The following is a 15975-nucleotide window of genomic DNA, read 5'->3' as shown; positions in this document are numbered from 1 at the left end:
TATGAGATGTGATATATATCACCCTTTCCATAATAATCTATGAGTTTCCTATTGTACATATCTCTGTTTTCTCCGTTTGAATATCTTCTTTTGCGCACACCAGAAAAATCTCTTGTTTCAGATAAGTTTCTAGGGTTAAACACCGAGAAAGGAATATCATTTTTTTCCCTTTCTTCTCAAATTACCGGAGCGAAGTGCTTCCACGTTGCTCAGTAGAGAGAGAAAGCATAGATAGATTTGCTTGCATATTTGCGGTTTCTCAGAGAAGAGAGATATGGGGATGGACTACTACAAGACATTGCGGGTGGACAAGAATGCGAAGGAAGAAGACTTGAAGAAAGCTTACAGGAGTCTCGCCATGAAATGGCATCCTGATAAGAACCCCAACAACAAGAAGGAAGCAGAAGCCAAATTCAAGGAAATCTCTGAAGCCTATGAGGTAATTGCAAAACCAAGTGCCCCATTTTTCTGCCTTTCCAAAATTTCATTCCCTATAGAGAGACCTCCTAATTTCATTCCCCATATAGACAGACCTCTTGCATTTTGAAAGACCTCCTGCACTCTCTTCTCAGTTTCAGAAGTTCGTTTTCTCAATTGGTTTTCTCAATATCATAGGTTTTGAGTGACCCCCAAAAGCGCGTAATCTATGATCAATATGGAGAAGAAGGGCTCAAGGGAGTCCCTCCACCTGGTGCAGGTGGCCCAACCACTTTTAGGTTCTTCCCAAGAAGTGCAGATGACATTTTCTCTGAGTTTTTTGGGAACGACAGTTCTCGTGGCAGTGCAAGGTTTGCAAGAGGACCATTTGCGGATGACATTATTTTTGATCAAGTAGGAGGAGGTGGTGGTGGGGGCGGTGAGGCTTCTACAAATGTCCCAAGAAAGCCTCCTCCAATTGAGAGGACTTTGCCATGTAGCTTGGAGGAGCTCTATAAGGGAACCACGAAGAAGATGAAAATCTCTAGAGATGATGTGGATGCTTATGGGTAATGGGTGCTTTCCTGCTTGCGCGTTTCTTTTATTTGGTCTCTTGCTTGTGCTAGTTTTTGTGCTGCTTTGCTGTTTTTTATTTATTTGTCATTGCTAGATTATTTATGACTAGATTGGTTATAGGGTGGTGTCCTTTTGTACTGATAAATCATATTATACTTAGCGGGCACACACCTTGCTTCTTCTTCTTCTTTTTTTGAGATGACACACCTTACTTATTTCATTCGTCTTCTCCAGTTGAGACATAGTATTCACCCCAAAGTATATGTTTTGTGTGGAGTTGATGCTATGAGGTCTTATAGGATTGTGTTGATACTGTTGGGTTAGTGAGGATGCGGAATTGTTCTATTGTAATTTCCTTTCTTCAGTACCTGTGTGGTTTTTTTATAGTTACTTGTAATTGTAATTATGGTGGACTAGTGGTGGCTCCAAAAGTAGCATGGGCAGGTCTTTGTGCTAAAGGAGTAGACGTGGTGGCATATGGATCAACCATCGTAATTACTTTTTGTGACATTTTGGGGGAGCCGCGCTTTGCATAGGCTCATCTTAAGTTCTCTAGATTCTGTTGCCCTTATTGTCCAGGATTACCATTTGTCAGAAAACTTAGGCAGGGATTCAGATTGCAACTGATATAAACTACTGGGAGAAAGATTGATCTCCAACCCTCATACCCCTGTTACACGCTTTCACCAACCACCTTAAAGGCTAGAAACTCTATATGGAATTGCGCTAAACATCGGTTGCTGCCCTTATATAAGAAAATGCCTCTCCATAGCACTGAAAAGCAATTTTGTTTTAGTGACACCCGAATTCCCTACCACTCCTTCGTGCTTCTGTACTTTGCCTACAACGATAGTGCCCTTTTCTTCCCCTGACCTTTGATGATGCCATTTTTCTACTAACCCCCCTTGTTCTCTTCTATCATTTCATCTCCAATCCACCTTAGATGTTAGGATGGTATATCCTCTCGCCATAGTTTTTTATCTCATCTCTGTCCTTTCACAATAAATCCCTTTGGCTTCTTTGTAATTTTTGCGCCATTCCCCTTAGAATCTGAGATAGGGAAATAGAGTATACTGAGATATTTCTGAGAGTTGCTGTTAGTGGGGAGGGAGATGGTAACCCTTCCTCCTAGAGATGAAAGTTGCATCCTCTATGGTGCTAACCTACTTCCCTATGACATGCATACTTCAAAATGGGTGCCGATTCTGCATCGGATGCATATTTCTCCAAAGCTGTATTCGTGCATCTGTGCTATTTTCATTCTTTACCTTGACTGGATCCTAAAGCATTTGTTCGACTCACCGATACACTGTGGAATAGTAAGAAATTTTGTAATTTTATGTACTAATAAAAATCGTATATTTTTGGGGAAGGCCTCAATAAATTTATCCAAAGTGGTGGCACTATTCTCCAATTCAGGTCCTCACACCCCACACCCCACACCTAGCACTGCATCATTAGTGAGATTTATATCAATCCAACCACCACCTCATAACATTTGAGGATCATTTGAAGTTGTTGGCATAACTCATACCAGACATCATTGTGTAAACTATAAACTGAATTTGGATCACAAATCTCCTTAAAGGGGCGGCCAAAACCCTTAATGAGGCTTGCTGAGATGCACTGACTAGCTGTGAGGAAAAATAGGGATGAGGGATCTCCTTGCCTCATGCCTTGAAGTCTATCTGGAGTTATTTGTGTGTCCAAGAAAGAGGCAAACACGATGCCTGCACTATCTTATCCCCCAATTGATTTGCAGAACCCATCCATGCCATCAGATATTTGAAGATTTCCCAATGTATTTGTGGTTATAGGTTTTTATCTTTGTAATGGAGGATATAATGCCTTGGATCCCAATGGTGCCTTTATGCTTTCCAGATTTCTAGGAGATTTTAGAGGGGAACTAAATTTTTCACAAATTGTATCAGATAAGTAGGATTAATGAGGCCTTGTCATACCCAAAATTTTTGGGGGACAGAAGATGTAAAGGATTTGAAATAAAAGATATGAGACGATTATCCTGTGTAGATCCTACACAAAGTTCTTGTAACTAAATTAAGGAATAAGAACAGCCAATGATGACGCTCATGGAGAAGTCAACCATGGCCTTCCATGTCTCTGCCTTCTCATAGTTGACCATGAATAATATGTTGGATCTTGTAACCTTCAAAAAGTAAGCCTTTGTATTCCGCTTTCCTCTCTCTATCTCGCTCTTCTCCCTCCTTTGTATCTCTGCTATTCGCCTGTGGATAGCTTCTCTTTCTCTCTCTCTCTCTCTTTCCCCTTGTACTTCCTTATTAATATATAATAGTTAACATTTTCAAAAAAAATTATAATAATATGTTGGATCTAAGTTGCTCCTCCCATTCTTTGGGTATGAAAGAGCATGGTGTTTGTGTCCCTTAAGTTGTCTTGTTTGCACTTTATGGTGCCACGTGATCTCTTCTTTCCATAATTAAGTCTTCATATCAAAAAATAAAAAAATCCTATTTCATTTTTGGCCAGGTGTGGTTCACCTTTTCAATTGTGAAGAGTACTATATCGCCTTTTCTCCTATCAACGACATTTTATTCCCTTGTACCTGATGTTACCTAAAGCAAGCCTGTTTTTTATTGTTGCCAAAGGCTGGTTTATTCATCTTTTTATTATTATTACTAGCATCTATGCTTATATGCTTGACCAACTGTTGTTTCTTTGTTGCTTTAAAGCCTGCCCGCATGATCCATATTCTCCTCCCACTTGTTTGAGGTGCAATATGAAACACTGAAAGGGAGAAGTTGCTCTCCTATTAGCCAAATGGGTGAGAAGTATCAAGTATCAAGATGTCGTACCTTGTGTGTTTGGCGACCCTTTGGTTCACCCCTTGTGCTTTTCCAGTCATGAGGACTTAGAAAATATGTCTGTGTAGTCATCACCAATTTCTTTCCTATATACTGGACCTGGTGAACAATGCTTCATCTAGAAACAGGTAAATCAAGTCATGTCTCCCTATGACTTAGGAGAAGTGAGTCTTGCTCAGAGTAACACTACTGCCCCTTTCTCAAAAGAGAGATGAATTTAAATATGTCACCTGGCAATGCACCGTGGCTTGATGCCTTCACCCATTATTAACCTGCCAAAGGTTATCCATGATCCTTGAACCATTAAGAGCATAGAATACCATCATCCCAAATGGACCCCTCCTGCAAGGTTTGAAACTTAATTCGGATACCCAATTGATGTCTTCCCTCCCCCACATCTCTGAACTTTGGACAGCAAAACTCCCAACCTCACACCTGCTAAGTCTTTGAATATTTTGGGCATTCCATACTCTAGCATTTGTAGTTGGCATTCTTGATTTCATAACATGGTTCAATCGGTTCTTTAGACAAGATCCTCTGAGATTCGATCTTTTGATGGATTCTCTTTCTGCTCAATGTCATATACCACGTATATAAGAAAGTCATATACCACCTATATAAGTACCCTACTACTTGCTCTAAGAATCTTCCAAGTTGCTAGCCTCCCAAGAATCTTCCAACCATTGTATCCTTCTTGTTCCCATTGTGTATTTCGTGAATTTGAACAACCAAAATAGGGCCAAGCAAGCTTTCCTACTGTTGAAGGATTGGCCGATGATCACACTTTCAATAGGCATCGGAATACGGAAAACATGGATACAACTCTCTGAAATAAGGTGGAAATGCTTTGCCTCCACCTATGTTCATGAATAAAGAAGTAACTCCCAACATATTGCTTACTAGGACTTACTCCCAAGAACCCGCTCACATGGAGGGCTATATTTTAGGTCTAGGATTGAGAAAACTTATCCAATACAGCCAAATGACGGAAACTTGAACTACTTTCATACCCCAGAAGACTCTCCTGCCCCACTCCCAAATCATTGGTACTCCATTGTCTAACTACCGTCTGCCACAATCTACACACAAGAGAGACTCCAATGGAACTTCCTTTGGGGAAACCACTAAAACCAAAAGCACTCAAACCTTGTTAAATGGAGCACCATTTGTAAACCTAAAAGTGAAGGTGGACTTGGTATCAAAAGCATCAAGGACACCGACATGTCCCTATTAGCTAAACTTGGATGGGAATTGGATAATTGAAGTCAATCCATGTGGACACAACTAATGGGAAGTATCTTTGAAGAAACAGCATATTATGGAATTCTAGAATATATGATATCTTGGGGGTGGAAAGGAATATATGAAACACTCCTATTAATAAAGGAAAATAGCCAATGGGTCATAAGAGATGGTTTCAGCCAATATTCAAGAATTTGGGGTTGGTCCTCTAGGCGGGCGCTCAGTTACTGTGGCGGCCCAAAGAGGAGAGAGGTTTGGGTAAAAACCCAAGCTTCTTTAGCATTTCCATCACGACGAGATAGTGCAGAATAAACACTTTTATTTCTAATAAACTAAAGGAGCTACTTGGGCAATCTTTTACTACCCTGCCCAAAATAGTCAAATAGTGAGTTGTAAGTTGAAGTTATGCGGTTTATGCCACTTTTCAGTGTGTGTGTGTGTGTGTGTGTGTGTGTGTGTGTGTGAGAGAGAGAGAGAGAGAGAGAGAGAGAGAGAGAGAGAGAGGATCTTGATGAAAGATTGCTGCTCATGAGATTTCCAGCCTCTCCGTCTCTATTTATGGGTAAGAGAGGACCATTCTATTATGGGTAAAAGAGAGAGGGAGGAGAGATCAAGAGAGCATCATAATGGAAGACAGCTGGATATAGAATTTCCAGTTATTCCCAATCTATTTATGAATAAGAGAGAGAGGAGAGGGAAACCATTCTATTATGGGATTAAGAGAGAGAGGAGAAAGATTGAGGAGAGAGAAGGATTATCTCGATGGAAAGATCAGCTGGTGATTATTATTATTATTATTATAATGTTGACAGCTGGTCATGAGAGTTCTAGCTATCCCCACTCTATATACACAGTAAGAATAGAGGAGAGAGAGAGAGAGAGAGAGATGATCTTGATGGAAGACAGTCGGTCATGTAATTTCAATTGTTTTTAGGTGCATTTTAGCTACTGACACGTGGCTTCATTGTTCTTCCTGTCATCTCACAATTTAATGTGGTTTCACTCTTTCTTCTTGCTATCATCTTCTTCTCTCTTATTCGTCTTTCGGGGTGGTTTGAAGCTGGCCAAGGTGCCTGTCTGGAGCTCACCCTGATGGCAAAAGGCAGGCACCTTATTTAATGCCCTCCCTAGGCGCTTCCCTACCTTCTAGGCGATGCTTCCCGAGGTATCACCTTCCTAGGGAGCTTGCCTAGGTGCCCAGGGCTGGCAAATTTTTGAACGCTGGGTCCAATATTGATTTTTGGTTTGATCCTTAGCCAAATGACGGGCCCCTGAATGAGATATTTGGGGATGAAATTATAAGCGCTTTGGGGCTTGGAAGGTCTTCTACATATTGCCCAACTTTAGGATGGGAACTCATGGAGACTCCCTCCTCCAACAAGTGGAGAAAGTTGAGTGCTTGGAGGCTAATGATAGAAAAAGATTTCATACTGGTGGAGTGGAGATGAGGATAGATTCTCATATGTGCCTAATGACTATGGAGAAATAATATGAAAAAGTTCTGATGAACTTATTAGGTGGCACAAGGCCAAAAACAATACACTTGAAGCTATACGAGATAAAAGCATTACACCTGCAGGCCTTGTGGTTTGCAGGACAGCTTATCAAAAAAGGCTTCAAAATTCCTATGGAGTGTAAAAATGGGTTTTTCATGGTTGAAATAGGTGTCTTCTATGTAGTCAAAGATTGAGGATCACAACCATCACTTCATAACATGTGCCATTTCTGTGGAGATTTGGCAAGCACTTAGGTGGAGATTTAGCACCAAATCTATAGTGGATGCAATCATAAAAAGTCTATTGTCTCCTAACTAAATGGTTCCAAAACAAATTCCATAACAAGACTCTAGACAAGCTATGGAGTGCCTCTCTTCTTGCTAAAATTTGGTCATGGCAAGAAAGAAACTGGCAAGCAAAGAGCAATTATCACCATACCATTCCAGGGACTCTAAGATCCGGACCAGTATCTTGGAAGAAAATACACAAGATGAAAGATAGAGATCGCTGTATGGAAGATGGGGAATGCAAATTTCCAATTGACCTTGAGTGAGATAGAGCATATATAGTAAGGTCTAACTGTAACCAGGACCTTTGTAAATATTATATCACAAGGTCTATCTCACCAAAATGCATAGCCCAAAAAAAAAAATAAAGGACTTACTCCTGGGACCCTGCTCACTAGGATGGTTTAATTTGAGGTCTAGGATTGCATTGCGTCCTACCTGCTGTTTGAAGTTGTGCAAGAAGAGGTTTGAATTGGATGTATGTCAGTACCATCTCTTTGTGGTTTTTAGGGTTTTGAATATGACGTTCCTTTTCTTGTATGGGTGTCACTTGTCTTCTTCTTCTTCTTTTACTTTTTTTGGTCTTTTTCTCATTGTTTAGTCACTTTGACTGGTTGAGGATGAATAGTTTGGTGGTTGAGCGGCCCAGAAGAGTTTAGGAGCATGGAGTGTTGATCCTTCTTCACTAGAAACCTGGAGATGGGAGTTTGAAAGTCATGTATGCTGTGGAGGATGCCCTAGCTTGGGTGTTGTCTCAACCCCCCTTGAATACATCCTGATCAGTCTTGTCATAGACCTTCTTAATTGCATTCTTGCTGCAATTCAATGTTTACCCTTTGTCCTTTTTTTTTTTAAGAGTTGACTTCTCATTAAAAAGTTTTGGCATCTGCCTTTTTCTTGTGTTTAATGCATGGTGCTTTTTTGTACAATGCTTCTAAGTTCTAGTCAGCCTTACAAAGAAAAGGCTTAGGGTATTTTTGGATTGTAATCATCCACTGTAGGTAGCAATTCTGGTTCGGAATCACATTCTGCATTTCTGTGAAGGAATCGCCACATATCACGATTCCTAGAAGTTACGGATCACGATTCCACAGTTTTTGAATTTTATTCTGATATCGTTAGAATCTTGATTCCACCTCATCAAATTTTGTGATTCCTAGGTGAACAAGACCGTGATGCAACCAATAAGAGATGTCACTTCCAAGTTTTAGGAATTGCGATCAGACATATTTAGAACATAGGACATTAAAAGTGAAGTTTCATTTTAAAGTATGTTTGTATTTGTAATTTTTTTTTTTTTTTTTTAAGTATTGTAATTTTATTTGTTTTGTAATTTTGTTTGTTTTGTACACTTAGAGACGAATTCCCTAGCACGCTTTAACAAGTCACATGCTAAGTTTGCTAACACGCTTTGACAAGTTAGGTGGTATAGTGATTGCCAAAATGTCAGGTGGTATAATGATTGCCAAAATATTATGGAATACCTTGCATTTCTTAAACACTATTAGAAAACTTTTGTTATTTAAAAATTACTAGTAACTAATAAATGACGGGTATCTAAAACTCTATGGGTGTCGATAAACTCTGGTTTACACTTTTACATCATTCCTAAATTTCGAGAATTTGCAGTGTCTTATTTTTTGAAAAGGGATTGTATCCTATGAGACCATTTATTTTTTGTCACATCACAATCACTTTCAGTTGTTGGATGTAAATCAATACGTGAAAGTTTGTCAGAACATTCGCGAAATTTTATTTTTGACTTTGTGCTTAAACAATGAGACATCCTCAACCACACGATTTTAAATTTGACGGTCAATGATGATTGTGACCTTGTATTAAAAGTAAATGGCCTCGTTATGTACATTTCCTTTTAAAAATATGTTATTAATAAATACAGTAATTTTATATTCTTGTCTTTATTCAAACTAAAAAACTCTAGGACATTTCTTAGTTAAGGGTACTTGACCCTGTTTCCAGTACTTGTGGAGAATTGTGATAAAGGGCACTTAGTACATCGACTCCAATGTCTGGGGAGGGCTGTCAAAGACAGATTCCAATAATAGGGGAGCCCTGGGTATGCGTACTCAGGAATCTTGATTATAAGGAATTTTTGGTTATGAATAATCCAGAACCTTAAATCTTTTGCCCTTTGGAACTCGTTTGTCGATAATTTCTGGCTTAGTTCCAAGTGGTTTGGTGTACAAGTCCCGTCAGTTAGGAATGTTGATTCCAAGTTAATGGAATCGCGGTTCCAACAAGGTAGGAATCTTGATTCCTATTGGACCAGAGCGCGATTCCCAAAAGTTTGGAATCCTACTTCATTTGATATGCATTGTACGGACGTCGATAGTGACTATGGGAATCATTTGGCTACTCGCAATTCCGATTCCTGAAATGATACGAAATCATAGGCATTTGCAACAACTATAGTTTGGATGCAAAATAGATTCTCACAAATGTGTTATCCTGTTCAAGATTAGTATATTGTTTATCCCAAGATTAGTATATTCTTGATAAACATGTCTGTTAGATGTTTCACTTACACCATTAAATATAGAAGCTAATGTTGTTTTTTGTTATTTTTTGTTTTAATGTGAAGCTAATGCTATTTTTTGTTCGGCAAAGGCCTGAAATCAAATTAGTTCCCATCACTCTCATTTGTGCCAAGGTCAGGGGTCCCTTACTGTGTAATTCATGGCACATCAAGAAATATCATCATGCAAGTATAAGAGTCATGCCTTCCTGTGCAAAGAATGCATAGGGATTTGTTTTCATGTAACACACTCATCTTAACATAAAATCTTTGGTGTACGAGTACTAGCTCTGTGCATGTTTTACATTTCGTTGTTCCCCTGGCTTCTTATTCTTCTCTCTCTCTCTCTCTCTCTCACACACACACACACACACACACACACAAATCATAGGCTTCAGATTTAAGAAAAACTAATGGAGAAAAATCTGAAACTTGTGCCCCTTACTTCTAGAGCAGGAGAATCCTACCAACTGAAGAAGGAAGGAGCACATTGTCTTCTAGGAGAGAGATAGAAAGACACAAATGAATCTTAAAATATGAGAGAGGGAGAGAGAGAAACACTGAGATCTTAGGTTTCAGCTTGAGACCACTGTATAGATGGCCCTGTAATGAGTTCAGCCCAAATATTTTCTCATTCTCTCTCTTATCAAGCTAAAATGATGAAATCTATTGGAGAAATCCCTAAACCATAGAAGCAAAGGAATGAAGAAAAAGCTAAAACCCATTGAGAAGAGGAGAAGAGCGAGAGAAGAGAGGTTCGTGAGAGGAGAGAGAGGATGAGGAAAGACATATGAGGAGTAAGAACAGGCTGTGCCTGGTTATGAGGGGAGAGGTGGAGAGAACTTGGAAATGGCCTACAACTCTTGTTAGAGGTTTTATCGAGACATTCCACAAGAAGAGACCTGGAAAAATTGGATAGAGGTATACTGTACCTAAGTTTTTGTTTTTATTTTTATCTGAATAATTAGGTATTAACGCTTAAGTTAAACACCTTGTCATAAGTGATCACTTTGGCTGAAATTTTAACTGTATGTCTATTGGTATTCAGTTTATGAGACACGTTACCAAACAACCGATAACTTCTTGTAGTGTATATCTTTATAAAAACAGGGAATTACTCATGATAATGAGTTATCCAAACAGGCCCTTAGTGATCATAAAAGAAACATTTAACTATGATGGTTGTAATATATATGCTGGGATATTAAACAGTGTGCATGTGCAATTGTATATATCTCTTCCATCTGTTTCTGTTGATTTCAAGCTCATTTTGTTCTTTTCTACCATAGTTCTTGTACGAGCACCTTCCATTTTAAAGATATCCGATTATTTAGGGGTTTTCCTTTTTTTGATTGGGTAAATTATGAGAGAGACCTGAACCCATAGATAGAACTGAGGGTCTTTGTGGTGAGACAAATTATATTTTTCGAACTAGGGTTACTGGTTTAAGTTCACAAGCATTAGGAAACACGATCTTTAGCCATGCTGGCTACTTGAAGTTAGGGTAGGAAAATTGTAGGAATCTAGATGGGTATTCATTTTCCATACTGGTTCTTCATAAGTTTTTATTTGGGTTTAAAGCTTTATCTTCATTGAAAGATACATTTGAATATCCAGGACATCATCATATCTTCCCGATGAGCCTTTGATATTGATAATTGGCACTTCTTTATAATCAACGGTACTTATTATGCAACTTGAGACATCAATGGAATTTTGGATGAGGCCCTTATGCAGTTGTTTTTCCCTGGTCACTGAAATTTCCTGGGTATTGTATGCGCTAACTTGTCAAAAAGTGAAGCCATTTAATTTTGTGGCTGTCTCTAAAACGAAAATTTCCTTAGGTTCTTTCCTTGCCATCCTGGTTGTTACCTACTAATTTGATGCTTCTTATGGCTATGATTGAACGCTAAAATCGGTTGAATGTATCTTTAATAAAAACAAGAGTTCGGTGTTCGCTTGCAGTTCAAAATTTTCTAAGAAGAAACCATGATGAATCTGGCATAAAATGGACATTCTGTTTATCTAAGCTTTACACCAAGTTATGCATTTTTTGATGGCATTTCAGTCCGTGCTGAATGAGATAAGAAATGTTAAGATCAAGGATGACAAGCTGACATTGACACCCTCATGAATATTGGCTTGTGCATTTAGCCTACATGAAAATTTAAACCATTACTGTTTACGGAAACTACTAATGTTCCACCAGTATTGAAATGTTTACTGTACTTTCAAATTTCTAAAAGAATATCATATTGCAATATTTTGAAAGTAATTTTGAGATGAAAAATTTATAAGTTTCACCTTTGCAAAAAAAAAAAACTGGAAAAAGGAATATATAACTGTTAAAAAATGCCAATATATCTGTGTACCATTGGCAGCCAAGTTTGTGGCTGATTCTGCAGTCCAATCCTCACCCACTCATGTATGCTCTTGCCATTCAACAGTGCAACTGGGTTTCCTTGCCACCACCGCTCCCTTGTCTCCTCATTCTTGATTTTGGATAAAAAATGTGTATGCCTCTGTGTCCATGTGCACACAAGTATACACCCTCCGAATACTCACACATGCTTGCTTTGGAGTGTGAAGAATGTTGCATGGACATGGATACATGTGTCAGTGTCTGACATGGGTACGGGTTGTCATATTCCTCATCCCATGAACAAGAGGATAGAGTGGCAAGGCTATATTATGAAGAGACAACCAAATCCAACAATGTTTCATTAATGGTCCATCAATGATGAGTAGCAATAAATAATGAATTATACCTTAATAAGCTGAATCCATAAACATTTCAAAGTTCACGCGTCTGCCGGAAAAAAAAGAAAAAAAAGAAGAAGAAGAAGAAGAAGAAGATCAAGCAAGCCTCTGCAAGTCTCTAAAATGATGTAATCAATGGTTAACAAACAAGAAGAAGATACCAAAAGAATCTGAGTTGGCATGCGTGTCAGCACGTGTCTGACACTTGCATGGCACCGAAATAGAAAAATACATGTAAGATATAGCGTGAATCAACAAGGAACTGTGGAACAACTAAAAGGCCTACTATCATACCTATCCCAAAAGGAAAAAGAAAGAGCCTACCACCATGCTGCAAGCCTGTATTCTTTTGATATTTGAAATCAGCAGCATTCCTATTTATTCTATTTAATAGTAAAAAATAAATGTTTTTGTCAAATCTTAATCTAGATAATATTCCCAGTTAAATATTGGGATTGAATGGATGGAATCTCTTTGTGTGTGTGTGTGTATGTGCATGCACACATAGGCATGTGTGTTTAAATTTCGTGAAAGTGAGTTTTACTTGTAACTAAATACAAAATGTGCAATTTCTCCTGTAAGGTTTACAACAGCAGGTTGATTTGGCTGCAATTTCCCTTGAATCACTGTCCTTAACTCCGTTCGTAACTAGTTTTTGTGGATGAATCAGTATAATTTTAACTTCGTTATTTATTGCAAGCAATTGCACACTAAAAGAACTCATGGGGATGTGTGTTTATATGTTACTCTGCAGTTGATATTAGTTCGAATCATATGCCATCTGTTAATCTCAGCACAATCCTTCCATTGTACTGCTGCCATTTTTTCTTCTTGTGGCTGATCATGAACTTATTGGTTGATGTTTTTGCCGACATTTTACTTGATTCCAGAACCATTGCAAGAAGGCCCAGAGCAGCCTTCTCAATAAAGTTATTGCCTGCAAGAGGTATCTAGGATTCATGGGCAGCAAAAAGTGTCCAATTTCTTACCAGTCAGCTTTCATTTAACTTGTTTTTGTTTTGAAAGGTTCCTCGAATTGGTTTTGGTGTTTGGATGCGTTATACATGCTTTTTCATGTATATACTTTATGAATGGAAAAAGGTGCAAAGCTCAAATAATCGACCAGTTATGTAGTGAAAGATGTCGATTCAGTCCTCTGATGGTGGCAAGTTGGTTCTAGTGTTGAGAACAATGTATATATTTTAGAAAAATCATGAATGAGTCCATGAAATTCTTATGAGCCCATGAAATTTCCATATAACTTGATAATTTTCATATATGATTGCTCTTTATGTATATTCTTATAAGCACATAAAATTTTGGACTTCACTGCCATAATTATTGAGGTTTAGGGGAAATATTGCAGTTTGAAAACGGCAGATCGTAATTGCTCCACCTTTCTAGTGAAGTGGGTACATGGATTCCATTCTTACTGTTCAAACAAGTAGGCAAATGCATGCTTATAAATACAGTCCTTATCAAGCAGCCCCATATTCTGAAACCGTGCAAGGACGTATATCCATGTGCTTTATAGGTCCTTTCATTGATATTTTTTAATGGATAGTATAATCCTTACTGACTATGGTGAAATCATAGTCCATTGGATCTTAAATGGATGAGGGAAAGTGAGACCCAGCCATACAGTACATGACCGTTGGAGTGGGTTCCACTCTCCTTCACCATCTATTGTTTCAATGAACCTGATGAGCCAACTATGTTCTTCCGATAGCATAATTTCCTTGTTCTTCTTTATTCAGTCTTGAAAATTGAATGAATATTTGACTTGATGCTTGCTCTCTTGGCATTGATGCTCTTAGCAAAGCCACCACCATGGAAGAAATCCTAGCAATTGAGATAAAGCCAGGTTGGAAAAAGGGAACGAAGATTACGTTCCCTGAGAAAGGCAACCCTGAGAAAGGCAACAGGCAACGTAACATGCTTCCAGCAGACCTAGTCTTCATCATTGATGAGAAGCCCCATCCGGTCTTCAAAAGGGATGGAAACGACCTTGTTGCCACCCTCAAAGTCTCTTTGGCTGATGCCCTAGCTGGCCATACTTCCCGCATCACCACCCTTGATGGCCGTACCATTAGCCTTCCAATTAACGCCATCGTTAATCCCTCTTATGAGGAGGTTGTTCAAGGTGAGGGGATGCCAATTCCAAAGGAGCCTTCCAAGAGGGGTAACCTCAGAATCAAATTCAACATCAAGTTCCCAAGTAGGCTGACCAATGAACAGAAGGCGGGAATCAAGCAGCTCTTGTCTCTATCCTGATGTGTTTTTGGCTGCTACCAAGTGCATGGTAAGTTTAATAGCTCTCTCCCCCCACCTTTCTTCTTTAGAGTTCAAGGTTAGGATATTTTGCATGGGCAAGTAAGAATGGGATCTTATTGGATTGAGAAAGCACGATGGTTTCTATACCTGTGTAGATGAAGGCTGCAGAAAGGGAAAAACAAAAGAAATATGGAATGGGATGAGTACCTAAAGGCGTAGTAGACTATTGCTTTTCTGAAATCATGACAATTCCTTTCTTCGGGAATATGTTCACATGTTCAATTGTCACTTGCTGCCTTCCCCTTTGTGAATCCAGGGTTTTATTTTATTGCTGCAAAAGACCATTATCATTTGGTTTCACTAAAAATTTTCTCTTGACGATATTTCTTTGATGTGATAGTCAACTGTGCCACGTATTCATAAAATAACAGGGAAAGTTTAGATTGCCAACCACTTGTGTTTGATCCAATTGTTGTGGTGATTAATTTCACATTGATTATTGTAAATATGATCTTCCCGATGGCATTCATGGTGAAAATTCTTACGAGTAGTAAGCTTTTCAGTTAAAGGTGCATGGTTTTGTCTTATTTAATAATTTCAGAAATAGATGCAAGATTTTTAACTTATCCTTTTTCCCTTAATGTTTATCTATTTAACTTGAGTTGCCTTGTATCAAATAAGGGTAACCTGTGCTTTTGTACATCTTAAAGTTACACGTTAGATTTAACTCAGATTTGAGGTAGTGATATCTGATTAATGTCTACATGTGGGAAAGGGTTTCTGAGCTGTGATGGTGGGATTGATATTATTATGATTCTTTCAGTTCATGTAATAATATTAAGGGGGTTTCCAGGTACTGTAAAAAAATTTGTTATCCTCAAGAGCTGGGATTTTAGAGGAACTTTGCTTTCTTAAATTCTTTGATCTTGTTGTTTCCAGTAATTACAGTAAATGATGTTGAGAAAATTCTGTGAAAAACATGGGGCATAAAATCAACTAATAAAATTACATGAGTGCACAGCTCACGGCTAACAACTCAATTTTGCATATGCAAACAAGTTTTGTTATGGTCCTTGATAGAGCATAATGACACATTAAGATTCGTATAGCAGACTTCAAATAGTTCGGAAAAGACTTTGATGATGATGATGAATGAGTTTTATTATGAAAAGCTCGGGTTTGAATCAAGTTTTAGTCTTGAACAAAATATAATAAAGCTCATAAAAAATGGATGGAGGATCATGCGGTATTAGATATTTTTTTCATTTTTCATGAGATTGTCTACAAAGAGACCATTTACTTTTTGTATAAAGAGGTTACAATCATTCTTATCTTTTAATCCTATAAATTTCAAAATGGGTGGTTGTAAGAGCTTCATTGAATAGAAACAAAGTTTCAAAAAAACATTATCGATCTTCGTGACTCATTCCAAACTATCCAATTTGACCTCTTTGCGTGTACCATTTATTTTAAATAATTATTTTCCCTCCCCTCCCATTCATGAATGGTAACCTATTCATGAATGGTAACATTGGAGTTCCACC

General features: G+C 38.3%; 1 protein-coding gene across 2 annotated transcripts; it reads left to right on the top strand.

Annotated features, from left to right (window-relative positions):
• On the top strand, nt 1-14881 carry LOC18433405 (uncharacterized). 2 transcript variants are annotated; one of them, XM_011624710.3, is made up of 4 exons: nt 1-439; nt 616-986; nt 13975-14459; nt 14587-14881. In XM_011624710.3, exons 1-3 carry the CDS (start codon nt 275-277, stop codon nt 14429-14431), a joined length of 993 nt encoding a protein of 330 aa, XP_011623012.1. In that variant the 5' UTR covers nt 1-274; the 3' UTR covers nt 14432-14459; nt 14587-14881. The 2 variants fall into 2 exon arrangements, with proteins under 2 accessions (XP_011623012.1, XP_006843559.2); XM_006843496.4 differs by having other exon boundaries at nt 13975-14881.
• The last annotated feature ends 1094 nt before the right edge of the window (nt 14882-15975 follow it).

The sequence above is a fragment of the Amborella trichopoda genome, chromosome 8 (genome assembly GCF_054954075.1).
Source record: "Amborella trichopoda isolate Santa Cruz 75 chromosome 8, AtrichopodaSantaCruz75HAP2 v2.0, whole genome shotgun sequence".
Lineage (NCBI taxonomy): Eukaryota > Viridiplantae > Streptophyta > Magnoliopsida > Amborellales > Amborellaceae > Amborella > Amborella trichopoda.
Note: the sequence above shows the minus strand (reverse complement) of the source record. Positions and strands in the feature narration are given on the sequence as shown.

Bases quoted from the DNA above. Each gene is read 5' to 3' on its own strand.
- LOC18433405 (XM_011624710.3), top strand. From the start codon at position 275: ATGGGGATGGACTACTACAAGACATTGCGGGTGGACAAGAATGCGAAG. The intron at 440-615 runs GTAATTGCAAAA...TCAATATCATAG, and splicing joins AAATCTCTGAAGCCTATGAG to GTTTTGAGTGACCCCCAAAA. The intron at 987-13,974 runs GTAATGGGTGCT...TGATGCTCTTAG, and splicing joins GATGATGTGGATGCTTATGG to CAAAGCCACCACCATGGAAG.